The sequence below is a fragment of the Monodon monoceros genome, unplaced genomic scaffold, assembly GCF_005190385.1.
Source record: "Monodon monoceros isolate NGI ecotype Baffin Bay Population unplaced genomic scaffold, NGI_Narwhal_1 Super_Scaffold_21, whole genome shotgun sequence".
In the NCBI taxonomy this organism is placed as follows: Eukaryota; Metazoa; Chordata; class Mammalia; order Artiodactyla; family Monodontidae; genus Monodon; species Monodon monoceros.
The window spans coordinates 165977509-165990495 of NW_021703778.1; the positions used below are offsets into that span (position 1 = coordinate 165977509).

The window sequence follows — 12987 nt, forward strand, 5'->3', positions numbered from 1 at the left end:
TAAACTCCAAAAGCATCCTGAAATCTAATGAGAGTCAGATTTTATTATTTACAAAGAAAAGAACAGGGTAATTTGCTTTCAGATATAAGAAGTCTTACCTTTCTATTCGAATTTCAAGTGCAGTTCCAGTTTTGGAATTTTCTGGCACATGTTCAATTCTCAAGACAGTGTCTATAAAAGTGACTTTTACTCTTCTTAGTACTAGAGTAAACAGGTAACCGTCAACATGAGACCATGTGTATACTAAATAAAAACTTCTAATGAAAGGAATAAATACTAAATTAGTTTAATAAGAACTTACAAAATAAAAGTTGAATTTCCTTCCTTAAAAAAATCCCCAAATCTTGAGCTTTGTAATAGATATTTTGCCTTGCTGAGCACTTACCCATGTTACATCTCAACCTGGGGCAATGACTAACACTATCCGTTGAATTCTAATCCCTTCATTATGCAAGCATAATAAAATAAACAGAGGAGAAACTAGGGTAAAAAAGAACATGAAATTTAATTGAATACAGTAAGTCCCCTACATATGAACGAATTCCGTTCTGAGAGCAAGTCCAATTTTTTCCTAAGTCCAACAAAGTTAGCCTAGGTACCCAACTAACACAATCGGCTACATAGTACTGTACTGTAATAGGTTTCTAATACTTTTCACACAAATAATACATAAAAAAACAAACACAAAAAATAAAGAAAACATTTTTAATCTTACAGTACAGTACCTTGAAAAGTACAGTAGTCCAGCACAACAGCTGGCACACAGGGGCTGGTAGTAGTACCAGCAGCTACATCACTGCTGTTTTTATGCTTGCTTCCAGATATCCTGGGCTTGAAATAAAGATACTGTATTACCGTACTCTATATAGTACTGTGCAGTAAAGTACACAAAAGCACAGCCACTGGAAGAGGATGCACACACGTGACAATGTACACCAGACACGTGAACTAACTTACGTGATTGGACATGTGAACGCAGGTTCACATTTTGAAAGTTCGCAACTTGAAGGTTTGTATGTGGGGGATTTACTGTACAATTTTTAAAATAACCTCAATTCTAAAGTTCTGAAGTAAGAATAACAATTCTTTTAAAATCACTCAAATGAGTTTTTCTTATACAAGCCTTACTACTAAGTAAAATCTAAAATTTTTGAAAATACTCAATAATGCCAAACCTGTTTCAATGGTTTCAGCAAACTTTTCAAGTCCTTCAAAAGGCTGGGATCCTTCTCCTTGCTCATCTGTTAGTTTCTGGCTAAGACATTCTTTTGCCAATTGCATGCTGCTGGTCATGAAACTTGACCAATACATAGGCTCAGAACCAGTTGCTGCAGAAAATATAGATTAATCCTAAATAACTTCTCACAGTTACAACACAGCCATTTCTTAAAATCACACATTTCAAACAGATAAATTCTTAATCCTCCAAGAGATATTCAGCATCATGGTGTCACCCAGGGATACAATAGTCTGGAAATTACTCCTGAGATTTAAACATCACCTTATAATAACTGAGAAGGAAAAAAAAAAAAATCACAGATAAAAGTGCAGAGACACATGTTCTCATTACATGATATATATCTGACAAATATTAATTCACATATTCATTCAAGTATTTAATGGATATTTTATATGAGTGGTATTGTTCAAAATACTGTAGAGCAGGGGTCAACAAAATTCCTGCAAAGGATCAGACAGTAAATATTTTAGGCTTTGTGGGCCATATGGTCTCTATCACAACTACTCAACTCTCTCACTCTAGTACAAAAGCAACCAGAGAGAATGAATGAATATGTATATATGGTGATGTTCCAATAAAAATTTATTTACAAAAACAGATGACAGACCAGATTTGGTGTGCAGGCCATAGTTAGCTGACCCTGCTATAAAAGAAAGAAACATAAAATAATTATTAATTCTGCCCTCAAAGAGACTACAAGATAGTAGAAGAAATGAGATAAAATTAAGAAGAATTAATAGCCAACTACTGAGTGTCAACAGAAAATATTATGATAGCTAAGAGAAGAGGCTAAATCTTCTAGCTGAGGGAATTCACAGGAAAGGAGAGATAGCAGTTGACCTAGGCTTTAGAAGGTTACTATAAATGTAGATAAAACAGAAGAGCATCCTTGGAGAAGGAACACACAAACTGTGAAGAGTCCTTTCCAGATCCTCCCTTATGAGAGAATTCCACCACACTTCCTTATGTTATTCAAAACAAACTGACAGAGATTACTAGAATTATTGTCTTCTAAAATTAAAAGTACTTTTAATGAAATATTTTTAAAATAAGGGTAAAATATTTGACTTTCCTTAGTAAAGTATTACTATATCTACTCAGCTTGGTTAAAATATAAAATATTCTTGTTAATTAAATACCAGATTATTAAGAATTTCCATGCATAGATTACCAATTTTAAAAATACAGCTACTAAATTTTACTAAGCATAACTTAAACGTTGGTGTTTCAGGCAGCACTTGGGATCATAATTCTTCAAATATATCTTTACAAACATCACTTGTCACTGAAAGAATTTAAGTTCATAATTTAACATGATTCACCATCATGACTTTACTAGCTTATACACAAACACACACTCTCTGCAGTAGACAATCCAAGACATAACATAGCACAGTGGTCAAGAATAGGGGCTCCAGAACTAGACTGCCTAGATCCAGATCCCATCTTTTCCATTTAATTAGCTATAACCTTGGACAAGTTATTAAACCTAGTATTTATGCTTCAATTTCCTATTCGGCAAAATGGAGATAATTAAAAGTATCTATGTCAAAGAGCTACTGTGAGGATAGTACCTGTAAACCACCCAGAACAGTATCTGGCATGCAAGAAGCACAGTATACATGTTTGATAAATCAGAAAACATCATATGTGTAATTAAAGCTACCACACGCATATATTCGTAAACAATGACTTGCTACTACTTTAAATCTTTTCCTTCCCAAAGTTTTCTTCTGAAAATTTTCAATCCTAAGAAAGAGGTGTACAATAAACACCTGCATACCCTACACCTAGATTCATCAAGATTACACACACACTGAGACTTCCCTGGTGGTCCAGTGGTTAAGAATCCACCTTCCAATGCAGGGGACGTGGGCTCAATCCCTGGTCGGGGAACTAAGATCCCATATGCTGCGGGGCAACTAAGCCCACGTGCCACACCTAGAGAGTCCATACGCTGCAACTACTGAGCCCGCGTGCTCTGGAGCCCGCACGCCACACCTAGAGAAGTCCGTGCGCCGCAACGAAGAGCCCACGCACCGTAACAAAGACCCAGTGCAGCCAGGAAAAAAAAAAAAAAAGATTACATACATACTCTCAAACTTTCACTGAACTATCTGAAGGTAAACTGCAGACATCATAGCACTCACTCCCAATGACTGCAGCATGTAACTCCTAAGAACAGGACCAGTCTCCTGCAAGAGCTCAGTACCACTAACACATCCAAGCAACGTAACACTGACAAAATATCATACATACACTCAATACCCAAATTTCCCCAGCTGCCTCAATAACACCTTTCATAGGAAAGAAAGAAAGAGAGAGAAAGAGAATTATGTACTGCAATTAGTTATTCATGTCTTTAGTCTCCTTTGATCTGAACAGTTCCTCTACCTTCATTGTCTTTCATGACATTTTTTTAACAGTACCAACCAGTTAGTTTATAGAATTTCCCTTATTTTGGATTTGTCTGACTGTTTCCTCATGATTTGATTCAGATTAAGCACTTTTAGCAGGAATAATACATAAGTGATCACGTCTTTCTCAGTCCCTCAGTCAGGACACACATGATGTCAGTTTAACCCATTATTGATGAGGTTAAGCTTGATCACTCAGTTATGGTGGTGATTGTCAATTTTCTGCACTGTAAAAGAAACTTTTTCCCTCTGCAAATAATATGTAAACAGTGGGAGATATTCTGATACTGTCTAAATATCCAGTTTTTCAACAACCCTTCACCGAACGGTATCAGCGTTCATTGATGATCTTGATACCGTTAATTTTTACTATGGTGGCTGAAAACATGGGGGTATTCTGCCATTTTTTTTATGTTTATAAGTAGTAGCAATGAAGAGCTTTCCCTTCTCCTTGCCCCCCTTACATACTTATTTGTATTGACATGGACTTAGGGGTTGTTTTTATTTAGTGTGTTACAATCCATTATTTTCATTATCCTTTTTGATGCCCAAGTTTAACAGATTTGGCCAATGGGAGCCCCTTCAAGCCCAATCCTGTGTCCTTTTAACATTTCTCCATCAATCTTTGAGCACCTCCTTGCTTTCTGGCACAATACTTTGAATCTTTAAAACATAAGTCACTTTTTATTCAGTATTGTGTAATAATTGATAATGGAAAAGAATTTGAACCATTATATACATATAAACATAAAAATATGTATAACAATCACTTCAGGTGCTGTACACCTGAAGCATTGTAAATCAACTATACTTCAAGTAAAAAAAAGCATAAGTCACTTTAGATAATTGGTAACAAACAATTAAACCAATCATTATATGCTAAAGTTCCTGTAGGTAAATAGAGACAGAAATAACTCTGAAGATACAATCACATGCCCCCCACATGGACCACGCCCTAATATTTTATCTACTGAAAATCTCACAAACACAATGCAAAATTAATACTGAATTTAACGCAATCAGGTTACTTTCCCAATCTCTGAAAATTAAAAATAGAAACAAACAGAAACACATAATATACACCTACCTAGGCGAGGTCTAGGTCGGAAGACCAGTTCTAACCCTTTCACTTCCAGTGCACAATTATCCTGCAGCAAGGAGCCCCATGGAACAGACAGAGAAATTGACTGTATGAATCCTTCAGTGACTTCTAAAGGCGCATCTGCTGACTCCAGGATCTCATTGAGACACTAAAGACAAAAAAAAAAGTGCACTTTGAAATCACAAGAACAAGAACTTAAAATTATTGACTTATTCAGAGATGCTAAATATGCTAATACATGTGTCAGGCACTAAGGATAAAGAAAGCAGAGACCACGATAAGGATGATTCCTGGCCCTCACTAAGCTGACAAAACAGCTTACCACGAAAGGCACATTTAACTGAAGTGGGATAAGTTGCATGACAGAGGAAATACACTGTACTATTTGAACGTGTAAAAGAACCTAACTTAGAGATACAAGGCAGGTCACCTGAGGAAGTGCTATTTAAAGCTGAGACCAGAAGGCTGAGGAGTTAACTGGACACAGTGGTCCAGAGAGAGACAATAGCATGTAGAAGGATTCAAAGAAGGCAGACGTCAGAGTATACAAGCACACATATTTGAGATACAAGACTTTTGGGCGGGGTGGGGGGCAAGTGTGGAAAAAGCTGCTTTAGGCTTTCCTGTAGCATGCCAGGGTGATGAGCATGCCAGGGTGGTGAGCATGCCAGGGTGACAAGCATGCCAGGGTGATGAGCCAGAGATAAGGCTACATAGATAAGGGTGAATGGGATCCAAAAAGCCTTGTAATTAATGTTAAAGAGTCTGAAATTTATCTCAAGGGCAATGTGAAGCCAGTGAAAGATTTTAAGCAAGGGCGCCATGATGAGGATAGAACTTTCAGTGAGCCACTCCTGCTGTCATGTACAGCATGTATTGGAGGAAAGCAAAACTCAAGCAGAAAGGATGTTATAAGTAAGAGAAACTAAAGTTTGGTTTGGCAAGGATAGTGACAATGAGGAAAGTTAGAGGAAGATGGATTTCTGTAATATATTAGGAAGTAGAATTAACTGTCATCATGAGGGGTAAAAACAAGAAGGAATGAAGAATGACTCGCTGGTTGCTGGCTTGGGCAACGGCTTAGATAGGGGTGCCATATACTGAGACGGGGGAAGGGGAAGATGAAGAATTCAGTTCCAAAGAGAATATCTGAGCAGACATCAAGGTGGAGATGTCTAGGAGGTCCAGAGCTCAGGAGAGCCATCTGGGCTTATAATACAGAAGGGCTTTATAAACACAGAGGGTAAATGAAACCATAGGGGTGAGCAGAGACAGCCTTTGGGAACTAATGTAGAGTAAAAAGACAAGAGGCTTAGGACAGAATCCTGATAAACACCAACATTTAAGAAAAAGGGTAAGAAAGAGGAACCTGCAAAGTAAACAAAACAAAACAAAAAGCAAACAGAGAAGTAGAAAGAAAATCAAGAGCCTCTTGCCCCAGAAAATTGTGGAAAGACAACATAAGAGTGGTCAAGTGCAACAAGAACTAACAAGAAGTCAAAGATTTTTAAATGTCCACTGAATTTAGTGACATTTAGCGTATAGGTGATCCCATTGACAGCAATTTCAGTGAAGTTTTAACTACAACTAAAGGAAGACAGATGGATGTAAATACAGTTAGTAGAATAATTAAATGGGTTTTTTTGACAGACAATATACTTTTGAAATTAAAATAACAAAAATGTATTAAATGCCAGCCTACACGTAATGTGCTTCCTGTATGCTATGTTGCATAAGGGTAGTGTTGTAATTCTTTGTCTACAAACCTAACGTTGAACATTGAGATCTAGACTGGCTCACGTTCTATCACTGGAGGTTACTACTTTGATTTTTTTTTTTTTGCTGCACCACAGCATGCGGGATCTTAGTTCCCCAACCAGGGACCCATGCCCCCTGCAGTGGAAGCACACAGTCTTAACCACTGGACCACCAAGGAAGTCACTGGAAGTTACTATTTTAATAGACTTTCTTCACAATGGTGTTTGTGTGATCCTACAGACTTCCTAAAGAGTACATGGGCATGGGTGGTTTTAAGGTATAAAATTCCAGATCCCCAATCTCCAAATATATTCTTTCCTAAAATGGACCTTCCTGAGAAGGTCCATTTTAAAGCAGTGGCATCATGTTGGGTCTCCTTTCCCATATTCCCTTGTACAGTATCCCTTCTGCCACTGAGCCAAAAATGGCATATCTTTTTCCCTTCTTGAACCCTTCCTTACGCACTGCCTAGGATATAAAAATCTTCAGGCGGGACCAGCAATAAGTTTTCTGGTCTTTCCCCACCTTACACATATTTTTGCCATTGCCATTCAAAGAAATTCAAAGAACTAAGTGATACTGCTACTGCAAAATCCCTATAATTCTCATCTACTTATTTAGGACAGCAGTGTTTCTCAAGCTTATAACTATTGTAAAAATTTAGAGTGAAATTTATGCTGAACCCTATTAAATTCTAGTTGTAAGTATATTCATCTATGGATACATGAACAAATCAGGGAAGAGGGGGAAACACACCCACAACATCAATAAATATATTTCCAATAAGTTTTTATGTTTAGTTATTCAAATGTATAATATATTTACATTGTTTTGATCAACTGCCCTTAACATTGTAATAACAGAACAATCCAGGGGAAAAATTCACTTAAAACACAATGATTATGTGAAGGAGATACTGATAAGATCAATATGGTAAAAGCCCTAGAGCAACCACTAAAAAACTCAAAAAAAAAAAGAATCAATAGTGAAGAAATCATTATGGGAATTAAAATGCTACACTAGGGCTTCCCTGGTGGCGCAGTGGTTGAGAGTCCGCCTGCCAATGCAGGGGACACGGGTTCGTGCCCCAGTCCGGGAAGATCCCACATGCCGCGGAGTGGCTGGGCCCGCGAGCCGTGGCCGCTGAGCCTGCGCTTCCGGAGCCTGTGCTCCGCAGCGGGAGAGGCCACAGCGTGAGAGGCCCACATACCGCAAAAAAAAAAAAAAAAAGTTACACTAGAAAATATTCACTTAATGCAAAAGAAAGTTGAATTGTGACACAAATTTTTAGTATGATCGATTTCAATTTAGTTACATGTTTTTATTATAGAGAAATGACAGCATGATGAATAAAAGATATAAGCATAAAATATACAAATTACAATAAAATCTTGCAGAGGAAGTTGGACGGACATATGAGTTCAATGGGAAAACATACAATGTTAAATTTCCAACTATTAATGGTGACCTTGTTCAAGCATATTTAAATATATAATGGCAGGTATTTAGATCTTACTGGGTAAAAAAACTATATTTTTATTATATCAGTATTTACATTATCCTTACAACTATTTAAACTTATAATGAAAACATTTTAAAGTCAATTTTAAAATGTACAAGGAATATGTTAGTGTTTCAAAAATTTTTTAAAGAAAACTGGGCAAACATGTTTGAAGAATAGTCTTCTAAAACACAGTCTTTTAAAACACAGTAGCTCGGTCACTTACTAGCTAGGTGGCTTTGGACAAGGTTTTAACTTGAGTCACAATTTCCTCATCCATAAAATAGCGATACTACCAGTTTAAGGTTACTTTGAGTGTAAACGAAATAACGTGTAAAGCTACCAACATGGCTCCTGGTACCAAGTAAACACTCTGTAAACGCTGATTACCGTTCTTTGTCTTCCACAGTGCCTACCTAGTACAATGATGAGCACTACTAGGAATTCAAGGTGTGCTTGGCAGGATGAAGAAAAGCAAACATTAAGTTATACGCTTATTTTTGATACCGTAAGACTAACTAGGAAAAGAATACATCCTTATTAGTTTAAGCCCAGGCGTAAGAATTCAAATAAAACAGACTTAAAAGTTGTACTATACTTAATGTACAAATGGGCATTTGCACTCTCACTCAGGCCATACATCAGACTGGAACAAAGAGAAGACTAGCAGTTCCACAGTGGGAAGGGTGGTACCTTTGGCTGGATGGTCCATTTCAGTGCACTGACACTTGAGCATACAGTCTACATAAGAAAAACAGACTTTTAAACAGAATCTTTGTGAGAGACAGAAAATGACAGTAACTTTCTGATTTCCTGGGTTTTCTTATGACCAAACATTTAGGAGTTGAATGTAAAGATAATAAGTAATTTTCTTCTTCACAAAGATTAGAATTTTAAATATGCCTACCTTTTATGTGATGACAAATGGCTATCAGTAGTACATGCTACCTAGCAGGTATACTCCAAAACACAAAACACACTTAATCTGTCTTTTCAAAGTAAAGATACCACTTTATTAATGAGTGAGAAAAGTAGCTGCTTTTCAAAGGATTTTTGTACTATGGAGAGGACATTTTGAAAAATTATATTTGGAAATGTTTCCACTGTTACATGATTTTGTTGCTGAAAAAATGTCTATTAAAAACACTATTTTTTTAAGTCGTCATCTACACAGGTTACAAAGATTTGAAAACATGAAAAATTAACTCAGTAAATTTAAAGTCTTCTTAAAACAGTTTTTTTTTTGCGGTACGCGGGCCTCTCACTGTTGTGGCCCCTCCAGCCGCGGAGAACAGGCTCCAGACACGCAGGCCCAGCAGCCATGGCCCACGGGCCCAGCCGCTCCGCGGCATGCGGGGTCGCGGGATCCTCCCGGGCCGGGGCACGAAGCTGCGTCCCCTGCATCGGCAGGCGGACTCCCAACCACTGCGCCACCAGGGAAGCCCTTTAAAACGTTTTTTTAAAAGGAGTTTTAAAGTTAAATATATATATATATATACATATATATATATATATATATATATATAAATGCAACATGTCCCAATTAATTAGCAAGAATAATTGACTGAGATCAAGGAAGAAGGGAATCTCACAGGCGATTTCAACACAATCCTGCGCATAATTGATGACTGAGATTTGAAACATTAGGAATGTTGTCAATAATAAGATTCTCCCGTTCGGATCTATGAATCTTTGTGAGGTATCTTTTTATCTGTCATGAAAGTCCTTCAAATCAAATGTCAAAGGTAACTGAATTTGAAATCAGAAGTTTAGTTGTATCTAAACGTCACACCAAGATTTATCTTAGTCATAAACACAGCACACTATAATGAAATAAAGAAACCAGCAACAGCCAATGTTTACTGTATACTTTATTTGACATTATCATTTTGGCTGGGCATATCCCTCACCTTCAAGAAGCAGAACAAAATATAACCTTCAGATTAAGTCCAACCATAAGCTACTTTTCCAATGATCCTGAAGTCAAACTGTAAAACTGAAATATTACCACCTCTGATTTCCCATGAAGATTAAATAAAACCTCGTAAATAACAGTGCCTAATACAGTGCCTGAAATAAACAAATGCTCAGTTACATTAACTGCTCTTTCCTTGGCTTGAAGCCATGTGATTAATAAAGAAATAATAGGCTTAGGAGTGAGACTTGAATTCTCACTATACCACTTGCTAGCTGTGTGACTTGAGGCAAATTATTTAACTCCATCTGTAAAATAGAAATAATACCCACCTTATAGGGTTAATGTGAAAAGTCATTAAAGAATAATGCAGGGGCTTCCCTGGTGGCACAGTGGTTAAGGATCCACCTGCCAATGCAGGGGACACGGGTTCGAGCCCTGGTCCGGGAAGATCCCACATGCCGCGGAGCAACTAAGCCCGTGCACCACAACTACTGAATCTGTGCTCTAGAGCCGGCAAGCCACAACTACTGAGGCTGCGTGCCCATGCTCTGCAACAAGAGAAACCACTGCAATGAAAAGCTCATGCACCACAACGAAGAGTAGCCCCTGCTTGCCACAACTAGAGAAAGCCCACGCTCAGCAACAAAGACCCAACGCAGCCAAAAATAAATAAATTAATTAAAAAAAAAAAAATAATGCATACGCACAACATTGTAAATCAACTACACTTCAATAAATAAATAATTAAAAAAGAATAATGCAGCCAAGTCCTTCAACCCAAAAAAGACTGTTAATAAATATCCAACCCTCCTCCTTAAAGACAGTCTATTCATAACTGTACCCAAAGGATAGACTTATGGGTCAGTGAATTTTAAAATACCCATCAGAATCCTTATCCTTTGGTAAGAATTACAGCAATGCAGTACCCTGACACAGTGCCTGGCATGGAGTGGATGCTCCATTAATGTTTACTGAACTCGGGTGAATTACTATGTCCAATGTCACTTGGCTAACTGTGGCAGCATGGGCTAGCCTGGGTTGGAACTAGGTCCTTCTGCTACTCAAGTCAAGGCTTTTCCCACTATCCTGTGTACTCTCCCTAGTCTAGGTCATCCACTTGCTGATAAAATTACATGCTTATTTACACCAGTACAAATTAATTTAAGGGTCATAGTAAGGTGTCACCATAATTTGAGTTTTTCAGGTTTCTACGGCTAAAGAAGTCACTACTCTGTTAAAATACTTTTACATAAAAGAAAAACAAACAAACAAAAAAACCCACAAGCTTTTTACACAGCTTAAATCAAGAAAAAAATATGTTTCCTTTTGTTTTGCCCAGCTACCACAGGAAAGTTACCTATACTGATGATTTCCTAAATGTAAACCGTGTTGGAATGTTTTCAGAATAGTAATACTTTAAAATGGTACAACCAACACAAACTGTAAGCCGCAAACTCTAGTGGAACAAATAAGAGTTGGGGGAAGTGGGAGAGCCACTCCATTCTTGCCAAACTCAAGGCTAAATACACATGAAGTAAAATACTATGCACTGAAAACATACAGATGCAGGTTCAACTATACATGAAGCACCTGTTAAGACGAGTCAACTCACAACCTCTGGATGACAAGCGGAAAACAGGTTTTTAAATGTCTGAACGCTGCAGCTTCAGCGCTTTTGCAACACCCGCTGTTACGATCTGTCACGTGAAGCAAACAGGCACAACCAAGCATCACTATTAGAGCCACACTACCATTCACCGACTGGCCTTCTACACACAGTATCAAGCAAAAGCAGGCAAACCGGCAGAGGAGGCCTTCGCCTAACTTTCTTCCAGATGCCAAACGCTGTACGGAGGCCGCGGTGTGCAAGTAACCAACCCCAAGTAAATAAATGAATACCTAGGCATTCTGACATCCCCAAAGGTCCTCCTCATCCTTAATCTTTCCAGAGTGTCATCCCATGAAATACGACTTGTTTGCACAGAACCCCGAGACCCGTCCTTCCCCAAAGGGGCAGCACTGATCACCTCCTTCCATGGACCCCTTTCAGCCAGATTCACAGACACCCACCTCCGCCCAAACCACTGACTCCGCTGATTCCCACAGGGTAGACTCCATTACCTATGTTAAGTTTCTGAACACGTGATTTGGGAGAGCAAACTTGCTAGAAACAGATTACACGTCACTTGAACACATTTCTCGGAGTACTGCCCCACCTGGAGCCAAACAATCCCCAGGGAGGGACTGAACGTCACCAATCTTGGATGACACTCGTTCGAATCGCGCTAAAGACTGAGTCCCTCCCGGCTGGCCGCCGGCAGCTCTTACCCATTTGTCCAAGGGAACTTGGGCGAGGGACCCGGTGCCCTGGTACAGGTCCAGACTGAGCTGCTCCAGGCTCAGCTTCTCCTGCAGAAAGTGGCCCAGGTACCTCTGCAGGAGGTACCGACAGGCCCTCTTCTTGATGGACTCCGAAAACGGCCAAGGCATGACGAGGGCTGGCAGCTGGGCCGGCAGGGGCTGCGGACGGCTCCGGCCTGGGGGTCCAGGCTCCGGCTCCAGGCCGCTGCTGTGGCTGCAGCGGCGTCTCAGGTCCCGGCCGGCGAGCCCAGGCCGCGGCGAAGCCTAAGCCCGGGGAGGCCCCTCCATGCCCGCTCGGGGCCGGGAATCCCTCAGGGAGACCCCATCACCTGTGCCGCGCCGCTCGCGCTAGGCCTGGCGGGGACAAGGCGCGGAGGAGTCCCCGTCACCCCAAGTCCGGGGGCTTCCGAGGGGGTCCTAGTCGGCCCAGAGAGAGGATGCAAGAGATCACGCGGGGAGACGGAAAGGCCTGAGGCCGGGGCTGAGGCGGACACCTCCACCGCCGCTGCGCGACGAATTTGTTGTCATCCACGGGGCGCGCTCCCGACTGCGGGACGCTACCGGCGCGTCCGCGAGACCCGGACTCCAGCGCGCGGCCGGGCAAGGCGGAAGTGACGCTACACTGGGGGGCGAAGGAGGCGGGGAAAAGGACCCGGAAGGGGGCAGTTCCGGCTCCGAGGGGGCGGGGCG

General features: G+C 40.1%; 1 protein-coding gene across 5 annotated transcripts in view; it reads right to left on the minus strand.

Moving 5' to 3' along the window:
- The window catches only part of ATG2B (autophagy related 2B), a 78365-nt gene extending 65456 nt beyond the window's left edge, over nucleotides 1–12909 (minus strand). For all 5 annotated transcript variants that reach the window (XR_003795924.1, XM_029238063.1, XM_029238062.1 and 2 more), the window contains exons 1-4: nucleotides 12265–12909; nucleotides 4745–4907; nucleotides 1176–1328; nucleotides 99–201 (exon numbers count right to left, since the gene is read on the minus strand). Coding sequence is in view for 4 of the 5 variants with exons in the window: in XM_029238063.1 (XP_029093896.1) it covers nucleotides 99–201; nucleotides 1176–1328; nucleotides 4745–4907; nucleotides 12265–12426 (581 nt within the window). In the remaining variant the exon portion in view is untranslated. The remainder of the gene's footprint in view (nucleotides 1–98; nucleotides 202–1175; nucleotides 1329–4744; nucleotides 4908–12264) is intronic.
- Between the last annotated feature and the right edge of the window lie 78 nt (nucleotides 12910–12987).